At 37.9% G+C, this 22426-nt stretch overlaps 2 protein-coding genes across 3 annotated transcripts; both read left to right on the top strand.

Moving 5' to 3' along the window:
- The first annotated feature begins 1015 nt into the window (after window positions 1–1015).
- LOC134415168 (interstitial collagenase-like) lies at window positions 1016–9717 on the top strand. 2 transcript variants are annotated; one of them, XM_063150469.1, is made up of 10 exons: window positions 1016–1026; window positions 4150–4410; window positions 4709–4857; window positions 4948–5073; window positions 5834–5995; window positions 6356–6473; window positions 7072–7205; window positions 8240–8399; window positions 9325–9425; window positions 9617–9717. In XM_063150469.1, exons 2-10 carry the CDS (start codon window positions 4259–4261, stop codon window positions 9715–9717), a joined length of 1203 nt encoding a protein of 400 aa, XP_063006539.1. In that variant the 5' UTR covers window positions 1016–1026; window positions 4150–4258. The 2 variants fall into 2 exon arrangements, with proteins under 2 accessions (XP_063006539.1, XP_063006538.1); XM_063150468.1 differs by lacking the exon at window positions 1016–1026 and adding an exon at window positions 3119–3229 and having other exon boundaries at window positions 4166–4410.
- Window positions 9718–14659: 4942 nt separating this feature from the next.
- On the top strand, window positions 14660–22426 carry LOC134415167 (matrix metalloproteinase-27-like). Its single transcript, XM_063150466.1, has 10 exons — window positions 14660–14901; window positions 15232–15470; window positions 16106–16254; window positions 16351–16479; window positions 18745–18906; window positions 19076–19199; window positions 19909–20039; window positions 20250–20409; window positions 21582–21685; window positions 21884–22426. The coding sequence occupies exons 1-10, from the start codon at window positions 14749–14751 to the stop codon at window positions 21982–21984; spliced, it is 1452 nt and encodes a 483-aa protein (XP_063006536.1). The 5' UTR covers window positions 14660–14748; the 3' UTR covers window positions 21985–22426.

Genomic DNA, 22426 nt, shown 5'->3' with positions numbered 1-22426 from the left:
TACCCAATGTGGGCACCCTGGTGTCCTTGCAGTCACAGCACCACTGACACAGGGGCCTCCCGGCCCAGCCCCACCCCAGAGGCTCTCACTGAGATGCCCCTGACATGACAGAGCCCCTCACACAGAAAAATAATCTGAAACGGGGTTTAGTGAGAGGCCAGGACAGTGCCAGTCAAATGCAGGTACAACACAATGGTCCTGTGAGGAAAATGAGGAACTGTGCAGACCCCAGTTGGCACTCGGTAATAACTCTCATGAGATTTTGTCCTCTGAAGAGGTCTCAGTTTCATTTTGGCATTCATTATTGGTCTCCTTGGTTTCCTTCTGTTGGGATTTGAGCCTTTGTCTATAGACAAGTGCTTGAGAAGGGAAGATGCCACACCACAGCAAAGCAGATGACTGAAACCTGTCCTTCCCTTGAGTGTGGGATCGAGGGAGCTGTGCCGAAGCACACGCAGTAGGAAGTCAGAGCAGATGGTGAAATGGGAGATGACTTTGTAACCCATCACCATGGAAATTCCCGAGAGAAGGGGACACCACTGCTTCTCTTTCCTCTTCCTGATACTGCTTACAGTTTTTACTCCTCAAATTTACAGAGCTCCCACAGCTAGTGCTGGAGTCCAGGATTATCTAGTCCTTCCACTTGCTGCCTTGGAAAGTAATTTATTTAAAGTGTCAAAAAAAAAAAATCCAAGAGTCCTCTCTGACCCTCTGCTCAACTCAGTATCCTCTTGATCACATTAAAATATGGCCACAGATCCTGCACAGAAATCTGCAAAGCAGAAGAAACTCCGTGAAAGCCACAGGATTTCTTTATGTTCCTGTCTCAGCCACCAGATGCATCTGATTAATGTGCTTCCCTTGTTTGCATGTGTCTATTTAAACATGTCTATGATGCCTTCAGAAAATAAAAAGGAAAAGATAAAAGAAACAAGAAGCTAGCTACTTCTTATGGAAAAAAAATAAGAAGTGAAGGTATTGAATCAGGAACAATATTAACCATCCTAAAGAAACACAGGAACAAGAAAAATTTACAGGGTCATAAGACTAGTCTAGAAAGTGAGTTGGAGAAGTTAAGCAGCATTTCACAAATCCCAAAATCCTTCAAGCTGTAGCTAGATCTTTGGAGAAGTATCCAAAACACAAAATTCTGTTTCTACATGTCTCAAGATGGAGTAAGAATAACCAGTAATTAAGTCTCCTTGGATTATAAACCATGAAGTTGAATTTCTTTAGTCTACAACAACTGTACCCTTTGAGGTATTCTTTTCCTAGTCATCTAAAATCCCAGCTTCTGCTTTTGAAGTGTCCTGTATTAGCTTCAATCAGTCACTCCAGGCAAACTGTGTAACTTGCATTGGAAGGTATAAGGCAATTTACTTTTCCCACGAGTGATGTACGCTCTACTGAACCTAGATGCAATTAGGGGGTGATACACTACAGTGAGTGTAGCATCTCATATGAAATAGATTCTTTTTCATTATATTTGGGAAAGTAAGTCAAGAATTTCCCAACATAATTAAAATAATGATATTTATTTGTATTTCTCACTCTCACACTAACATTTACTGTTTCTCTTTTAAGGTTTACAAGGAGGATCTTTACCTCCAATAAGAACAGAAGCATCAAAACCATCCTGAAAGATGTTCAGCCTGTACCTGACAGCCTGCAGAGTTAGCAAACACACATCCCTTTCAGGCCAATTACTCTGATGCTTGCAGTTAGAAATGTTTTCCTCAGTTTAGGAGTCTATACTGTCCAGGATATTTAAACTCTTCTTACCACTGTTAGGGACCTGGCCAATACAGTCAATGTAGCATGAAGAGCAGTTCTTCTCATCCAGAAGTCCGTGTCGTGTGGTCAGTTGAATCACTCTCTAGAATTCATTGTCCAAAATAGGGGAACTTGAAGACCGAAATAACTTACAGATATCAACACAACAGAACACTTAAAGCAGATTTCACCTCATGACTCGTTTGCCTGTACTTGAGACACCCACCCAGGGCTGGCTGCCATGGCACAGGAGCTATGGCTACCTGCATCCTTCCAAAGAAAATGATGATCATTTGTGATTCCCTAGAGAATTTCAAATAACACTAATCTTCAGGCAGCTGAATCCCCAACTCCATATATAAACTTCATCACTCTTGTTTAAGACCACACTAGGGTCTTGGAGACTGGAGGCTGTGAAATTTTTTTTAAATACTTCCTTATATTTACCAGCTTTTATCATTGTTCATCTCACTCTTCCTTCTACAAGACAGTGAACACAGCATAAAAATGGCTACTTTAATCTTCTTTTTCCACACTGATAAAAACTCCTGTTGTCCTTCATGGTGTCTTCTCTATCATCTCACTCTGCCTGAATCAAAACACACTATTCCAGCAGAGGGTTATCCATGCTGGCAAGAGTAGAAATGTTACTTACCATACAAATGGGAACCCAGATTATGCATTCCAGTAGCATGACCAAAATTGTTAATATCGGTAAAAAAACATTTAATCATTTTAGCACTCACTTCTGCTAATATCATAAGATTGCTTTAGATAGAACTGTTAGATAACTGTTAGATGACAGTCTTCCTGGAGTTATGCTGCTGGTTATTCCATAAAAAAGATTGGTTCTTTGTACTGTCATTTTTATCTTGATATTACATATTGTTACATGATATTATATAGTCTATTTAAGATTAAATCATGTGCAGCATATGTAGCATAATTTGAATAATTATCATACAATTTATTAAGTTGCTCGTAAATCTCATTTCTCATTATTTCTCCAGTTTGTCAAAACCTTGTGCCATAAATAGTCTAAATTCATGATTCAAAAAAACCATATGAAATGTAGCTCAACATCTTACCTGAAAAACATTTCCTTATTTGTTAAATATGCTATAAAATTGCACAAATCAGGAGACTTGGGCAAAATAAGGATAGTAATATTAGTTAAACACCTTGCGTCACTACCTGATGATGAAACTGCTATGCATCATTTTTACTAATCAGAGGATATTATACAGCATGAGTCAGGCTGTCACAGATTTATTATCAGCTATATAAACACAGCTGAGAAGTGTGCTCAGTAGCTCAAGAGTGAAACTGAGGCACACAGCCTTAGATGAGGATGAAGACCTTTGCAATTCTCCTGTCGCTTTATGTGGCCATCTCCTCCGCATTTCCTGTGGCTCCAGAAGCAGAAGATGAAGGAAAAACCCTACAGCTTGTAGAGGTAAGTATTTTTTCAGTGCATATCTAAGGGAAACATAAGGTATTCTGAGAGATAACTATAACTGCAATTCACAGAATATGGGTGGAAACTAAAGATGTACCATTTTGGAGAGGTTTTAGGAGAAAGTTTTTCCTATCAGCCTCGAAAGTGTGTGCAAATTGCAAGGAACATATTTACTCAGAAGTCATCTGAATATGATATACTTCATTTTTGGTGTTGCCAGTAAAGTAATAACAAAACTACTGAGATGTGAGTTCTAGCTGGAACAGTCAAATTCAGCAGCAATTTACTTTTCAGAATGTGCTTTGAAACTTGTGATATGACTGGTCTTAATAATATAAGGAAGGAAACTTGCTTGAAGCAGGCATGTTTTTCCGTGTTTTGGCTGAAGAGATCTCTTACAGAATATTTTGGAAAAAGGGAACTAACACAGACACAACATAATTTGTTGTAGACAAAATTCTTGAAATTCAGTAGGAAGGCCTGAGTTTCTAGTATCAGAATTTATCTGTAGCTAAAAATAAAAGGCATGATTCACCAAGTCTTACTCTCAGCTGCTTCAGTGGGAGTCCCAGCTGTGTGGAGTCTCATCGCCAGCCTCAATTTCCTTGCATGAGACCAGTTATAAACTTCCTTGTAAGCTTTAATGTAGAGTAATTGATAGCAGTAAATAATGTAGAATTAGTTATCAATAGTAAATATTAGACTTTTCAAGACATTTCTTGATATATTTCATCAATGAAACAAACAATTCAGAAAACTATAGGAAAACTGTACTGAAGAAAAAAGGTTGTTGTTGGTCCTGGTAAACACAGGGCATGTCAATATGGGAATAGTTTAAGATTACTTAGTAAATTTAAGTGTAACCAAAAGCAGTACTGATAAGTCACAATGCTCTCTTTTTTTTTTTTTTTTTTTTTTTTAACTCTGATTCAGAGTTATCTACAGAATTTCTATGACCTTCAAAAGGATCCCCATCCCCACTTAAGAAGCAGTGGTGAAAACCCCCTTGCTGCAAAGCTCAGGGAAATGCAGTCATTCTTTGGACTAGAAGTGACTGGAAGACCTGATCTTGACACATTGGAGGTGATGAAAAAACCCAGATGTGGTGTACCTGATGTGCAGCGATATGCGTTCACACCAGGGAATCCCAAATGGAAAAGAAATAATCTGACATACAGGTAACCTTTCCTTATCTGGTTCAAAAAAATCTAGCACATCAACTTTGGGATGGGGGAGTCTGAAGGAATCATATTATTTCATATATGGACATATGGAGTGATTTAGTGATTTCTGGAAGAAAACAGATACTTTAGAAGGCAGTATCTAAAACAAAGTCTTTATTAATTTTCATTCACAAAAGATACTACATCTAAGATTTTTGATTTTTTTCTCAAGTAATTGTATTTCAGCTAAAATGCTGAAATTTCAAATATCTCCTAAGCAATGTATTTATTATGTGCTGGGTTTTCTTTGAAGGGTTTTGAATTACACCCCAAAGATGAGACGAGCTGATGTAGATGAAGCCATCAGAAAAGCTCTCAATGTCTGGAGCAACGTGACACCGTTGACATTCCAAAGGGTTGAGGACAAAGTAGCAGATATAATGATCTCTTTTGCTTATAGAGGTAACAGTGATAATGCAGCATATTAAATACCCATCTGAAGTTATGGGAGTAATTCAGGACTTTAACTAATTTTTTCCCTCTTTAATTTAGACCACCGTGACAATTCTCCTTTTGATGGTCCCAATGGACAGCTGGCTCATGCATTCCAGCCTGGTGAAGGTCTTGGTGGAGATGTGCATATGGATGAGGAAGAAGCTTGGACAAAAGATGGAAGAGGTAAGTTTTGTAGCTGAATCTGTATAGTTTTAAACTCACACGGTCTTACCTCACATGATGTTTACTATTTCATGAGCCTCCCTACAGGCAGAAAAGTGAGAAAAAGAGACAGAGCTTTTAATTTATAATTGCTTTCCCTTTGTCGTTGTTTTTTACTGCCACTTTTAGGCATGAACTTGCAGAAAATTGATTTTTAGATCATAGTGGCATTTATAATGGCATATAAATATTTACATCGTAACGTTTCATAATGATTTTAAGGTCAGCACTTTAAAATACTTTTTTGTTCAGAGGAAAACTAAAATTTGGATACAGGGAAATCTGTTGGTAGACTTCTGAAGGCAAATTATTTCTTTTTCTTAACCTAACATTTCAAAGTTTAGTGCTAACTAGGGTGCTCCAATTATCACCGAAACTGTAATCTCATTGTTTGTTTTTAAGTTCTTTTTTCTGTTGGATCACTGCCAACAATCCCTCGTCATGGGCATGATCCTTGATGTGAACAATGTATGTGATAGCAGGGGAAACAACTCATGCTTAAGACAAAAGGACACTAGAGAGATGACAATGAGAACACAATTAAGGCCAGAAATTCTTTACATACTCATACAGGTCTTCTGTAACAATATTTTTGTGTTTTTATGATGATAGGATTACTTACAGTCTCTCTTGTACCTCTAGTGTATACTAGTTTCCCGCTTAGTCAGTTGTGCTGAGTATTGAAACAGATTTTATGTTTCATATGGTTTTCATCCTACAGGCTACAATTTGTTCATTGTTCTTGCCCATGAGCTTGGCCATTCACTGGGTCTGTCTCATTCAAATGATCCTGGAGCACTGATGTATCCAACTTACTCCTACACTGACCCCAGTGAATTCCGTCTTCCTCAGGATGACATTGATGGAATTCAGGCCATCTATGGTAAGAAATAATATATTTATTTAATATTTCTACTTGGGAGGCTGGTAAAATGGTAAAATGAAGGTATTTAACATTCCATCAAAACAGGAAGTTTATCAGTTTCTGAAAAATGGATAACAAAAGGGAGAAAATTCCTGGAAGCTTACTTCAGCTGAAGTCCAGTTCAGAAAAAATCTCATTTTGAAAAGAGGAACACAACTGGTTTTATCAATATTATAATTCTGCATTTAATGACAGACTCTTACTTTGAAATTATATCCTTTTTCCTTCTGTATAAAACATGTTTTCTGGGTCCTCAGAGAGCTTTTGAACACTCTCCTTATATTTCTCCACAATAAATTATAAATGCTCATCCTACAGGACGGTCTAATGTTGCTGTGCAGCCAACAGGACCTGTGACTCCAGAAGCTTGTGACCCAAATTTGACATTTGATGCTATTACTACTCTGCGTGGAGAAATATTCTTCTTCAAGGGCAGGTAACAACAATAAGCATACACGTTGTTTTTTTTAAATATTCAGTAGTTAAAAAAAATCCTTGAGGGAAAACTGTCCTTTTGGAATGTAATACAAAGAGAAGAATCACTAGAAGATCCTTCTCAGATCATTAATCTGAAGGGCCCTATTTGACAAGACAAGGGAAGGTGACAGGAGCTTGTATGTTGTTTACCAACTATTCTATCACTGTGCCCGTCACTGTGACACACTTATCTCTGAAACTGATTCAAACAAACAGCAAAGCAAGAGCACTCATGTATCTGTCAGCAGTGTGTCCATGGGTCCCACACTCATCCTCAGTACAGGAGCAGGGACAAAAGGGAAAGCACTACCAGGGAGAAGGATGTCTGAGCCTTATTGCCCTACAGAGAAGCAGAAGGTCTCATATTCAATTTGCTGAAATTTTAGCACATAATTGAGGTGCTAAAATTACTAATGTCCTTGCTCCAGATTTCTTTTACACTCAGTGGACAGGGGTATTTACATCTCCTCTCTGTTGTACTCCAGAAACTATAATATTTATTTTGAATTTTTGATAGGAGTGGAATTATTTTATGGCTTAAATTTTCTTTAAAACAGATACATGCTGCGCAAGCATCCCGAAAGGACAGAGACAGAGCTCAATTTTATCTCACTGTTCTGGCCAAGGTTACCATCAGGAATTCAAGCTGCTTATGAAAACATTGAAACAGATGAAATTACAATTTTTAAAGGTATTTTAATCAGAAGGTCTCCACTTTTTCTGACCTTTTACTTCCTGCTTCTTATAAACTATACAGTTACAGAAGTTAAAGTGTTTTTAAGGAAATTGAACAGATAATCTTACAATTCTGAAAATAATTACCAAAGGGTCATATTGCTGTAACAGATCTCCAGAAGTCATCCTCTAGAAAAATTTCCCCTCTGTTATAGTTAATGCCCTGAAAAAAAAAAGTTATGAAAAGAGCTACCCTTTTTCAGGTCTGGCTGTCTTCAGGTAACAGCACTTCGTTTTGTGCAGAAGGATTTTTACTGAACTCATTTGATAAATGCAGGCATTTTTATATTACAGTTACTGATATGTTTATTAGTATTTGTTGTACTTTGGAAAAAGAAAAGAGAAAAAAAAATGTTGGAGGAAAATTGTACTGTGAGAGAAAAATTGTTCACTGAAATAACAATCAGTCCTTCTTTTTCAAGGTCTCAAATACCCTTCAAATATCTCAGATGAATTCAATATGCAATTGCTCTAGTGCATGACCTATTACCATATACATTACTTATTACCATATGCTCCTTGCATCTAAAATTACCAGAGCATTTTGATTAGACATGTGCTTTTCTTAATAGTTTGATTTGATGCACATTGCATAGTTTTCAAAACATTACATAGCTCTATAATCAAATAGCATATTGCAGGAATTTACCAAATTCAATATCCCAATCCAAGGTCAGTGGTTTAACTCATCAACCTTCAGCCCTCCCCAAGGTGTTTTCCCGAAAAACACCTTATATTCATTTTTTTTTCATTCTGGGGAAAGCGCTATCCAACACACCTCATGATTGTAATGTTTTACTCATAAAAAGAAAAGCCATTTCCACTGTCTTCATTACGTAGTCCCAGTGTAAGAATTAGAAACATTTTCTAAAGTAGTAAACTGAAAGGAAAAATACTGAGGTCTAGACACATTGTTTTCCAGACATCTAAAGCACAAGTAAATGCTTTTATAAATAGCAAAAGCAAATGAAACTTGCTCCTATTTTTCAGAGGATAAATATTGGGTCATCAGGGGATATGATGTTCTACCTGGCTACCCCAAACCAATCTATCGCTTTGGGCTCCCAAAGACTGTCAAAAGGGTTAATGCAGCTTACAACGATGAAGCCACAGGGAAAACATACTTCTTTGTAGCTGACAGATACTGGAGGTAAGATCTCATGTTCATTTACCAGAAGACATGCTTTCATTTCTCTGGGGACTGATGTATTGCTATATAGCTGGAGTGGATTGATGTTTAAACCAGGCATATTCCAGAAATTTAGATGTGTTTCTTTGGATTTAAAAAAATAATTAGGAATTTCCTAGAAAATATCACCCTTTCATCAGGATTTTTTTCCCAAAACATTAGACTCCTGTAGCAGGATTATAAGTACTTTCACCTGAATGAAAAGCTACCCAATTAAAAAAGAGTCAATTTCTAATAGATTGCTCACTTTTCCTCCACAACAGTTCTGCTTTTTTGTGCTATGCTGTGATAGCATCCACTTTTAATTCACTTTTCAAACAAAATGAATAATCAGTGCAAAGTGCTGTAAATCAATTCCTCTATGAAGTAATTACAAGTATTCTCCAATTTTAAAGTTGCTTATGTTTCTAATTGAAGCTCATGACAAATTTCAGAGAGCAATTTTTTCAAGTCCATCTTGACACTAATTAGTGACACTAATTCACTTGAATTAGTGACACTAATTCAACTATGGTTCAGGACTGTGCTACTGTCTTCTCCGCAATTTTATGTTCTGTTTTTATCTTGAACTGGATATCCTTGAAATAGAAATTCATTTTATGTGCAAGTCATGGCCAGGGCTCTCCTAGTCCAGAAATACAAAAATAAATTTCTGAGCTGTGCTTCCCAGGGTCCCTGGAAACATTGTGACAAACTTTACCATAGACAGAATTTTCAAATCTTAGTGAAATCTCCAAGAGAAACTTGATAAGAAGAATCAAAAGCTACTTAAGTTAATCTCTATGAGACTTCTTAGTAACAGTAGAGTTGCATGTAAGAATTTGCTTTTAACTTTCAAAATAATGTCTGCTTCCTCATAAATTCTAATGACATTTCTTCTTCTAAGATACGATGAAAATAAAAAATCCATGGATCATGGGTATCCCAGGAAAATAGTCTCTGACTTTGGAAACATTGGCAGGGTTGATGCTGCTTTCCGGAAAGATGGTGAGTGAAACTTACCTTTAAGCTGTGCTTATGTGAATATTTCGGCTTCTACAAGTAGAATATTTTTTTTCAAAAAGCTGCTATAACCTTAATGAAGAGAAAATGAAAAATATCTGGTATACATGTACTGTCTATAGTCGTTTTTTTTTTTTTTCCAAATGAAATATAATTGGATTAAATTTTACTTCTAGGCTATGTGTATTTCTTCCATGGAACAACCCAGTTCCAGTTTGATCCTCATGCCAAACGGATTGTTCGAAAAATGAAGAGCACCAGCTGGTTTAATTGTTAATTGCAATGTTTTTCCATGTGCACATTGTATGTTTTTATCTGCTGCACTTTTCAGCATTTCATGATTCTCAGGTCAGAAAGGATTTCTGTTCAAATTCTATGGCAGTATACTCTTAATAATTATTTATTTTAAGTAAAATAAATTTATATAATTTATCACAACTTCTCCTGTTACAGTCAAGTTTCCTAATAAATTATGTTTCTCATATAGTTTTGTTCCTGATGTTGTTTTTGCCCTGATGCTCAAGATGCAAGTCTAACTTTCAAACACTAAAAAATGTATTCTGGCAGGAAATGTCAGGTTTTTTCACAAAGACAGAGAAAGGAGGACACACTTGTCTCTGAACCCCCCAGTCCTCACAAACCCTGATGAAAATCTGATGGTTAATTAGTTGGGGCTCATTATCATCAGTGTACAGATCTAATTCCACTTTCTGTTCCTCTTTCCCCTACTTCCCCTCTTAGACTACTCTCCAGGGTGTTCATCTTTACGACGATGGGAAGAGGGCAGGGGGTTAGGGGAGAAGGAATATTCTCAAATTTTGGGGTTTAGGAACTGGTTTCAAGTCCAGAAATGCACAAATTTAGATTAGAAATGACCTCTGAGATAAGAAACACGTCACTTGCTCTCAAAGGTAGCCATCATATAATGAACATATATCACCTGTTCGTCATGTAATGAACAGATAAACTTCTGCAATCAAGGCTCTTTCTACTCTCTTACTACTCCAGTACTTACTAAATCCCACGTCATTCCAGCAGTTTAGAGAATCAAGAAGTTTGCCTAAAAGATTAAAATTCTTGGCCAAAAATACCTCTGATAGAAAGAATCATAAAAAGGACCGCTTGATTTCCAGCTTAACTACATTTTCTGCAAAAACCCTCAATTAAAATGGTGTTTGAAGGGTTCTTCACATTCTCTTCAGTCTTTTATAGCTCAGCTGATATCATTAGAAGCCATATGAACAGAACAAAATTTATTAGATGTTATATCTGCATAATTCAACGGGCTTCAGAGGAAGGTTGAAGGTTAGAGTAATAAAAGTTACTATATTTTGAGGAAATAATGTGTAGTGTCATAATACTTATCTGTCTATTAAAAGGGTATTAAATTTTATCCTTCATAAATACAGAACCGAGTTAGTAGTTCTTATTTTTATTAAATTCAGTATAGATCAGTCTCAATATTATTCAAAGATAAGTAACTGTATAATTGAAAATTAATTTGATCATATACTTTATAAAACCTAAGAAAATATTGCAAAATAATAAAAAAATTGCAGCAAATCAAAAGCTTTATTTAAGAAGTTAATTTATGTGAATCCAGTTCTCACATGGTGTTATAGATACTGGTTCTTTAATATCAAACCTCACCAGCAATGGTATTGAATCATATTTTCTTGTGTAAGCCAGTGCTACTGAATTACAATTAAATAAAAAAGGGTTTTAATTACAATTAAATAAAAAAAAAAGTATACTAATCTAAATTCTTTGTGTTGTGTTCTGCTTTTTTTAGCAGAAATGGTCTACAAATATAACACAAGATTTACAAGCAAAGATAATATTTCTTACTAGAACAATTTATATTCAAAAAATAAAAACTGGAGGCATATATTCCCTGCACATATTAAGTAAAAGCACAGGATCTTGAGGTGATGTCAAAAGAGCTTCTCAGATTTAGAGCAGAATGCTAGTCCTCTCTAGAAGAAAATAGTGGTGAGCAGTCATGGGGCAGTGAAAAAGTTAAATGGGAGATGAGGGGTAAGGTGGTGATCATGTTTTAGAGGAAAGAGAGATAAAGGGTAATTTACAGGCTATGGAATATGAAGAAGTTAAAAATAGGATGAAGTTTCTAATGCAATATTTTTAGTCCGTGCCTTTTCGCATCCTGTCCGAATTTTAGTTGCCAGATGCAGTTTTGAAATTCACTTTGTGAATTTCCCATGAACAGGAAGATGAGAGCTCTACATGAAGTGATTCCTTCATGAGAAATCTGCCCTGTGCTTGTGTGAGAGCCCATTTCCTCTGCTGTGGAGTGCAGCAATTGCTCCACACCTGCCACACCATGAGGAGGAGGGCCCATCTGGTGCCAGCTGCTCTTGTCTTCCTTCAGGCACAAAGCAAGCTTTCAGGAATTAGAAAAATTAGGGTGTTTTGTCCATAAAATTGCCTGTCATTTTCTTTTTGCCTTTTAATAAGTTTACCTCTATTTGCTAATTACTGTACTACGTTAAAGTACTGTACCCCTCCCCAGGGCCTTGCTACAGGTGGTGTGTGTAATTGTTGCCCATATCATCAGAAAGATAGATTTGCCCAGCCAGGAATTCAATTCCCTAAATGTGTTTAGTACATTTGCAGTTCTGTAAGGTCTCCTAGTAACCCATGCAGGTATGGAACAGGACTCCTGTGAGCCCATCACTTCCCAAAGGCCCAAAGAGACTACACAGTCCCTAGGGACCTGTGTTGGCATGGTTGGGTACTGCCCTCACACACTGCAGTCTGTTAGAAGTCCATCAAGAGTCAAAGACAGTACATGGACCATTTGCCTTTGCCTTCACGTATTTCACCCAGGCTGAGTGAAAATTCAATTTCATTGGCTCTGTGGAAGGTTTGAGCCTGAGGAGCAGTGGCCATTAAGGTGCCTGAAGGTTTCCAGCTGGTTTCCAACTACCAGTCTACAAGCCACAGGTCCCCTCTAGGTTCTGGATCGCAGCCACCAGTGTGGCTTTCTTTTTAGAGATCTGTCTTACATTTTTAAATTGATATATTTGTTTGTCTCAAACATTTCAAAGCTAGAGGTGCTACAGTTGGATTACGTTCATGCATATGTCACAAAAGACAGATGCTGTTCAGGGCTTTTGCGCCAAACATATTTTCCCATGGCACTAGAATACATTTTTGGAAAACATGTTTCAGTTGACATGAATTTAATTTTATAGGAAAATCAAGAACTATGGGCAGATTTGATATGAACTGGGAAAAGTGTTTTTCTTGCTTCCCACTGTGGCTGGCTATCAGATCCCCAGAGCTGTCTGCCATGTAGCAGTGAAGGATAGAGACAATAAGAGCAGCTAGGTTAAGATCAGCTCATCTAACTTTATGCATTTATTAATGAAGCTTTCTTCTACAGAAAACAGAGAAATACTTACCTCTGGAGAGTGATTCAACCAACTAACTTAAAATAGGGTCATCTATGGTGGCTTCATTCAATCTAGAGAAGTTGAAATCTCTAATTTGGACTATATTTTTAGTTTCAGCTAACATTTGTGTTTGCTCAGAAGACATTTGAGTGACAAATGATGGAGATACACATCACAGAAAGCACTACCAGGGTTTTGCAACGTGGCGATCTACACAACTCAGCAGCCAGTTCCCACTGCCCAAGGGAGAGAGACCGGAAAATGTTCACAAGTGATGTTTCACAAGCACGTCTGTAGCTGGCCTTGGGGTCTGGGAAAAGAAGAAGCTGTATAAAGTAGCTTCTGCTTACGGTTTCCTAATGCTTATCTTTGACATTTATTAGAGTTGGTAGCTATTGAACTACCCCATGACTTCTTTTCTCCTCTGAGAAGGCAGCAGCAATGTGACCCCTGTTTTAACTGAGAAAGCTGACTGTCTATCACATCAGTAGTACTGACAGTGTTTCACAGAGCATCCAAGGAACCAGAAATAGTGCTGCAGCATGGTCATGACCTTAACACTACAACAGCAGGGACTCAAAATTCCTAATTGTTCACAACATGGGTGTCTGTTATGTAGCTGTCTAAATCTGCATTATATCAACAAAAAATCTAATCAATATGGTAAAATAAAGACAGAACTGAATGGGGCCCATACAATGCAATTATAATAATCAAGAGAAGAGTTTGTTGTTTTGGGTTTTTTTAAGCATCTGAGAAACGCCTTTAACAACAAGTCTAACAACGAGGATATCGGGATGAAAAAATTCACCATTAATGCCTCCAGCTGGAGAAAATTTGGCTGGAAGGGACAGCAAAAAAGCCAAAAACCAGAAGCATGGGTTTCCTGAAAAAGCCACGGTCCAATGTGAAGGCATTTCTTTCAACAGTTTTGTAAAAGCTGAGTATGTGCTGTGAGAGCTCCTCGGGGGTGCTACACACCTTCATCTCCCTTTGCTGCCAGTGGAAGAGGAAGGTGCTTGGCTGGAACTGGGTGAAATCCCATAATTTGTCATAGCTTGTGTGACTCTTGAAACTTCCCCTATTCTGAATTACTTAAGACAGGAAATAATCATATGCCCTGTGGCTAATGTGGTTAAACTGAAAAAAACCTTTAGTGATGAAATGGCAGAAAGATAGATAGATAGATAGATAGATAGATAGATAGATAGATAGATAGATAGATAGATAGATAGATAGATAGATAGATAGATAGACAGAGAAATATAAGAGTATTCACATTCGTTAGGCTCAATTTATAATGCTCATTTATGCATATTTTGGATTCCACCAGAATAATTTAAAAGAAACACACTGTTTTAAAAAATTGCCAGAAAGAGGTGGGTAAGGAATTGGCATTTTCCATCATAAATCAATTTGAAAAGAAAATATTCTGCTTACAGTCATTTCTCCCAAAGTCTGTTCTGTTTTCTTTTTTTATGGGATTCATACCTCATGCACAATTCCCATTTTCTAGGTGGAGAATGTAGAGTACCCTGACATTTGGTGGTCCCAATTCACACAGGTGTGTTGGGACAACTTAAAAGGTTTTGCATTTGCCCACCACTTAATCTGGCAAGAAATTGCTCAGGTTTGTCAAAGTCAGTGTAAAATAACTGAAATTGTGTGCCAGTTTTGAAAGGGTTGCCAATCTGCTTAGACAGATTCAAATCCCAACTGACTTCAGATGACTGTGAAGTCGGATGGGCTCAATTAAGTTTTATTGTGTTAGTCTGCACAGTGTTATAACTTGTGTGGGGGGAATCAGAGCATGATGAGCTCTGAGTCAGTCTACAGCTGACTCTCCAGAGCACCCCATAACCATACAAACTGGGACACGAGAAAGGAGGCGCATGGAGCAGAAAGCAGACAGCTCTCCTGCCAGGACAGGGATGAGAGTAAAAATGAAGGCTCTTTCACTTTGGCTTGTGATATGCACAGCTGTTTCTAGCGCTCTTCCCTTCCACCCAGAGAAAGACAATGAAGAAGATGCAAAGCTTGTGCAGGTAACTGCGTTGTCCGTATCTGGGATCTAATGAGCCCTCTATTTTTAGACTTGCTGCATTTCTGAGACAATGCTACTGCATAGAGCTCTGCTGCTCGAACTTTATATTAAAGTAGGATAAATCTGTACAAACTGAAAATGTCAAGTTAATAAGAGTCAGGACAATGTTGTCTGTTTCTGTTTAGCTATGATCGTCATGAAAACATCTGTTGTGCTCCAAAATCACAGGAAAGTTTTGCCAGCAACCTACACAAATAATATCAGTCTGAAGGTATTTATTTGTTCAAGAAACAGATCAAAATGGGAAACATGTCGCTTTTTTTTTCACTAGAACTACTTGAATAAATTCTATGCTGTTGAGCCAGATCCAAATCAACTTGGATGGAAAATAAATGCTGAATCTGCAGCTGAAAAACTCCAGAAAATGCAACAATTTTTTGGTTTGAAAGTGACGGGAAAACTGGATAATGAGACATTGGAAATGATGAAGAAACCCAGGTGTGGGGTTCCTGATGTGGGTCTCTATGGCTTCACCCTGCCTGGATGGAAAAAAACCAAACTGACATACAGGTAGTATAATTACTTTTTGAGTTTAAATTTTAGATTTGTGGGTATCCAAATTTGTTATACTTAAATATAACTTCTATAGCAATTGTTTCCTGTTGGGAATACAAAAAAGTTTCTCTCTCCTCAGCTGTTAGCCAGGCATGCTTCTGAGAAGAATTTCTGAAAATCAAGCTGAGTATTTTACATTTACTGGTTCAACCATAGTATTTTGCCTGTCATGTATCACTCCTGACAAATATTCTGTAAGCCAAACAGAAACATCAATTGCACCCTGGACAAAATTTATATCTTTATACCTTTAAAATTGCTGAGACAACAGTGGAGTAGTCACAGAAATCTGAGGAGACAACTTTCCTCATGCTCAAGGGGAAACCTCCTGGCTAAGGCCCATTTTAAGAAAAAAATCAATAATGTGTACACAACTATTATGAAAAAGCCATGTTGGACAGTTATCACATACACACTCAAACACACTCTGTATTTACATATCAAACTCGCTCAGCCCAAGATGAATCTTGGGAACTATTTGTTTACAGGTTAGATTGTTTCTTTATTTTATGTTCATCTTCTTAACCATGTTAGGGATTTTCCTTTTTCTGCAAATACTAAATATTATGCTTGAATTCTCATAACTGTAGAATTGTGAACTACACACCAGATATGTGCAAGGAGGATGTGGATAAAGCAGTTGAGAAGGCATTTAAAGTGTGGAGTGCTGTCACCCCGCTGATTTTCACTCGCATTCATAGGGGAATAGCAGATATGATGATTGCTTTTGGGACCAAAGGTAAAATGAATACTGCACTCAATGCTAAAATTAATTAATATATTTTTCAATAGTCATTATCTAAGCTTAGTGTTGTATCAACTTCATGTTATTTAGTTCATGGACATTGCCCTCGCTATTTTGATGGCCCCCTTGGAGTTCTGGCTCACGCCTTTCCACCTGGCAATGGTTTAGGCGGTGATGTGCACTTTGACGAGGATGAAGACTGGACCACAGGCTCAGCTGGTAGGTTCAAAACTGGTTTATAAAGTGTTATGCAGATGAATAAATTTCATTCTGATTTTATTTAAGTGAAGGAAGAGACTGAGATGAAACACTGTACTAACTATAAGAGCAGTTTGAGGATATTTGTTGAAAGCGAAGGGAGCCAACCCATCTTGTTGTTGATCAGCAACGACTCCGATTTATTGATCAAATCAGTCAGCCTTTATAATAGTGTTAATTAACTTCATGCATATTGCAAAACTCGAGCTCACAATAGGTTACAGAGAAAACTCTAGCCCCTCCTTTTGTTTTACAATACCTGTGGTTTGTTTATTGAAAACAGGACCAGCGTTCTCACTGTGATATGAAAAGTTCTCAAAACCTTCATATCTGTTTCCCAGAGCAGCTATCTGTTCCCAGAGAGCCCAAGGACAGAATGTTTTGCCTGTTATGGGAAGACTGTCTGAGAATCCTGCTGTTTATAGAAAAGGTGTCTGAGAGCCTAGTTATTTACAAAATCAAGCCTGGGAACTGCTGTTTTACAGCTGCCTTTTACTTTCCCATCAGCTGTATACCTTCATGGCCTCTTTCTTTAAGCCACGCTTGAACCAGACTCTCCACAGATATTGCAGGCTGTTCACTAACAGGGATACTTACAGTGACACAGACATAAACACCTTGATCTACTCTAGTCCTTAATTAGTCCCTAATTAGTCCTGTTGGTAAAAATACCAACAGGACAATTCTTTTCAGGTAGCAATGCCACAGACACAGCACTGTTACCTGGGGACTGGTGGTGACCCAGAATTTCACAAGCCTTGATAAAATCTTTCTCTTTTCCCCTCTGGTGCACACCAGGCCTGGCACTACCGTAGCCTGTGCTTTGCAGGAGCCCTCAGAGGACATCCCCACTACCTAAAAATCAATACATCCACCAGGGATAATGAAGAGCTGACTAAAAATTCCAGGGTAGGTTCAACAGTTGGCAGCAGAGAGGGGAACACTGAGTGCCCAGGCTCAATCTGTCTGGGGATGTCTGCTGTGCTCAGCCTCCAGGCTGGCTGTACAGCACCTACTGCCTCTGGCGCATTACCCTCTGCTACTTTAGACCCTTTTCTCATCCACTTTTTGGGGTGGAAAGCTGCAACACGAGAACTGAGGTCAGGAAGAGCAAGGCACTAATGAACAAAGTGCTGTAAAACCACTGCACAAGGAGGAGACTGTGGGTTTATTAAAGTGGGAAAAAAAAGAGAGGGATGAGTGCTGGACATGTCACATGATAAAATGTGATGTTCTCCCCACACTGGGACTGAATGGGTCAACCACATGTTTTCTGCTGTTCCTCAGCAGCCCAGCTCCAGCAGCCAGACATTGCAGAACTTGGAGCACTCAGAAGACTCGTGAGAGGGGAGGACTGACTGGAAATATGTGTGGAAAAAATGAGATTTTATTTTGTTTGGGTTCTTGAGAAATGAATATCTTGGCTTCAGCCAGCCTTTCTTGGGCAATCCATGACCAGTCCTCTCCTCTGCCACAGACTTGTGCTCTTCATTAAATCTGTTGACATTTCTGGATCTTGGTCTGCAGGACAGATGATCATTCTTCCCTAATTCAGAAAGGCATCTTACTTGGAGAGACGCATGTTGAAGGAAATTTCATTTTTATTTCTTTATTTGGTTAACATATTTGACTGAGAATAAACATGCAGAAGCATAATATTTTAAAAATTTATTTTGTTTCATAAATCTCTTAAGAAACCGTATGCTTTAAAGTCCCAATGGTAAAAAGGTAAAGCATTCTGCTGCTATTTTATTTTTCCTTGTCCATTCATGATCTCACCTTTCCTTCTCAGGTTTGTAGGAGGGAGAGTGACACACAGAGTGACACTTTGATACCTGCGGTGAGCACAAAGTGTGTCCTCCTGCCTTGCCCTGGAGAGCTGTTAGTTTGATCTGACTCACTATCCAATCTGTTCTTCCTCAGCCAGGAAACCCTGCCAGGACATTCCAAAGAGCTGCACCCACACTCACCTCCAGATATCTGCTCATGACACACGCACACTTTCAGTAGCTAACAGAAAGCAAGAGGGTCAAAAGCCTCCCCCTTCTACTGAGGGAAGACCACAATCTTGTCTTATGCAAAAAATATGTTCACCTAGATGCATTCCTAGTGAAGGTCAATATACTGTATGAAAACTGTGTCTGAGCAATAGCCTGATGCTGTGATCATATCAGCCATTCACAGAGTAAAGTTTGACTGATCTCTTCTCTCTATCCATTTCATAAGGGTTCAACTTGTTCCTTGTTGCTGCTCATGAGTTTGGCCATGCCCTGGGTCTCTCCCATTCTAATGATCAGAGAGCTCTCATGTTCCCCAATTATGCCTACGTCAGCCCCAGTGAATTTCCCCTCTCTCCAGATGATATAAGTGGCATTCAATCAATTTATGGTGAGTAAATCCATGGCTTTAAAAAAAAAGTAAGCAGAGGAGAAATAATCTCTTTCACAATGTTTCACCATAAACTTAATCATATTCACATAATATTTTAAAAAAGCGAGGTGTGGAAACCTTAATATTTCTACAATTAGGTGTAATCTTTCCAAAATTTCTCCCTCAGGATCCCCACCAAATGCCCCAGATAAAAGGCCAACCACCCCTACCTCGCCTGAAATCTGTGGCTCCCAGATATCTTTTGATGCTGTAACTACACTCCGACAAGAAATCATTTTTCTAAAGGGCAGGTAAATACTGATGTGACATTTGTCTGCATGGGGTTTAATTTTTCTTGATTTATACAAAGACTGAATACTTTTGTGGTTCACATGTTTACAGCATTTACAATGAGAAAAAAGTATTTCAATTCATGGAAATGAAAGTTTTAGCAGATATTAGTTGTATTAATATTTTACAGGATCCCCTGAAAAAAATGGCTTCATGTTTTTCCAGAAAAAAACTCAATCCCAATGAGACCTTATTCCCAAATGCACACATAGATGGTTGCACTCAGTTGTGACCTAATTTTACTAATCTAAGTAACTAACAAACTAGGAAATAAGTACATTTGACCATACAGTTGAACCAATCTCTCCTTCAATCCCCTCTGCAAGCCCAAAATCATCTGGGGAATTTATCTGCTGAAGAGGTTACAGTAAGTTCTACCTGGGCTCCTATAAACCTCTCACTATACAGTACAGGGACAACTTGAAATATTCAACTGCTTATAACTGATCATTTATCAATCAGTATCAATGAAATGCCAGCATGAAGATAGAATAAAAAAAACCAGACACTTCCCAGTCCGGGGACTTATTTCCTTTCTGACACATCAAGCCAGGTAGCTCCACTGACAAGAAAGAGCTTGTAAGTCACAATGTTGCTCACATTCTTTTGCACACACAGAAGTTTCTGTGGTTTGTTATGTACTGCAAACCTGTTTCATATTTAAATCAGGCACTTATGGCGGGTATATCCTGATAACTCAGAGGCTGAACGTGAATTAATTTCGGCCTTCTGGCCAAATCTGCCTCCTGGTATTGAAGCTGCATACGAGAACACAAAAGATCAGATCCTGCTTTTCAAAGGTGAAGTATGAGATTTTCTCTAATTTTTTTTCGTAATTTAATGATGTGGGCAGAAGGGATGTCTGCATAAAATACATTTTTCAAATAAGTAAAAATAAAAACTCATAATATTTCATCTATTTTCCTACAACCTACAATTAAGGAATGCATTTTGTAATTTAATGTCTGAAAATGTCTGGCAAAACTAAATATTTTAATTTGTCTTATCAGGCAACAAATTCTGGGTTATCAGCAGATATCAGGTGTTGCTTGGTTATCCAAAGAATATCAACACACTGGGCTTCCCTAAAGGTGTCAAGAGAGTTGATGCAGCTGTTTATAATAAAAATACAGGGAAGACAGACTTTTTCATAGGTGACAAGTACTGGAGGTAAGAAGAATTGACAAATGTTTTCCTATTAATAACTCAAATATAATCTGAATAAAAATTAAAGTGAACCTGTGATAAAAGAGAAAGCAGACCTTTCAGGTAACTGTAGGTTCCCTCCAAATCCTATTCCCAAACTGGCATGAGTGAGTCTTGATACCCAAAGAGCAGGCAGGGGAAGAAAGAAGCCAGCTTTGGGAAGCTGAAAGATTCCTTCTGTGTGCAAGCACAGTGGCTGCAAAGGTCCTCAGACAATCAGAGGACAGAGCCAGGGCAAGCATGGTCCACACAGACTTTATTGTGACTAACTGTGGGGTTCCTCAGTGATGCATACAGTGTCATCTGGATTTTGAGATTCCTGTGGTTTCCTGTTTTTTGGTTTTGATTAATTTGGGTAGAGTGTTTACAATATCTTGCATTGTTCTTTTACTGCCTTGGTCACAAGACAACAGCATGGAAGTAAACCACAACACGCATTTCTTACCTAGTAACTCATTCTCTCAGCCTCAGATGCCTGTGAAAAATATTTCTTGTATCCAAGGAGAAGTGAAACAAAGGCTTTGTTTGCTTGGTTTGTTTTGGGTTTTTTTCCCCTGAGAGGGTTCCTCAAATCTGGAAGAACAGTTCAGGTTCTCCTTTCAAGTCCCCTGAATTTAGTCCTATCTCATAAAAATTGTCCTGGCTCACATGGGAAGAACTTGATGTATTAGAAATAAGCCAGATTCCTTGCCACCATCTAAATTTGTCAGCTAGTAGAGGACTATGTACAATATCTTATCAAAGTCTGAGAGGAAGAGTCAAAATTCACGCTATAAGTATGTGCTATGGCAAGAATGAATCCGTCCAGTTTCCATGCACTGTCACACTTTTATCATCAGAGGAGGGACATCTCATCCCTGGAGTCAAAAATGTGAGTCTTCCTCCCATTTTTCTCACTTAAGATGCTTCTTTGGAAGTGTTTACCTTTCTCAGCAAACAAGAAACAACCTCCTGGAAAACACAGTGGCCAGCATCCTGCAGTCATGTGTGGAAGTAAATAACACAACTTTCTCTTGCAACCCCAGAGAAACCAACTAAATTGCAGATGGGTGGGCATATTTTAAAAGCTGCTAAATTCTGTGCAGAATTGAAGTCTAAACTCTGGAAAATTGCATGTCTCCCTTCATATGATTTAGGTTTGATGAAAGCAACCAGTCCATGGAGAAGGGTTATCCTAGACTGACAATCGATGAATTTCCAGGAATTGGTCAGAGAGTTGATGCTGTTTTTCAACAGAAAGGTAAATGAAATAAGCCTTTATGTAAAATCAGTTTAGTTCGAAAGATCGTAAGTTCTGAAACTATGATGAATGTCATTATTGCTGCATCCTGCAAAAGACAGAAATGAAGAGATGCTCTCCTGTGTGTATGAAGGGGATTTGACAGAATGAAGCTATTTCTTGTATCCATAACATAACGCTTTTCTTTTTCATTTCCAGGATTATTCTACTTCTTTCATGGACTGAAACAGTGGGAGTTTGACCCTGTTGCTAAAAAAGTTATCAGGGAAATGAAGAGTAATAGCTGGTTTCACTGTTAGCATCATTAAACTTTCTTACATTCAGTGAAAGACAGTAACTACCATTCCAGAGATCTCAGAAATTGTTTGTATGTACACTGCTCTACGGAATAGGCTACAGGACTAGTTTTCAAAAATACTTTTCATGCATTTTAATAAATTAACATGTCAGCTTAAATTTTATTTTCAAATACTAGAACAAAATTGCATTTTTCCCATAAGTGAAAATTATACAAAATAATTTACTACTTTATTCTCCAGATGGTTTGGGGGATTTTTTTTAATAGTATGGCAATAAAGAGTTTTATGTTGATGGCACTATTTTCTGCTTCATCTGTTGAAGGCATTCTACATTTCTGAGGTGTGAAAGCTGCAGGTTGATATTCTATTATCCCTCCAGCATACAATGTTTGTACTTTGCCTCTTTTCTCTCCAAAGAGCAAGCTTCTCTTCTCTCCATCTG

The sequence above is a fragment of the Melospiza melodia genome, chromosome 2 (assembly GCF_035770615.1).
Source record: "Melospiza melodia melodia isolate bMelMel2 chromosome 2, bMelMel2.pri, whole genome shotgun sequence".
NCBI lineage: Eukaryota > Metazoa > Chordata > Aves > Passeriformes > Passerellidae > Melospiza > Melospiza melodia.
This window is presented reverse-complemented; position numbering and strand designations above follow the sequence as displayed.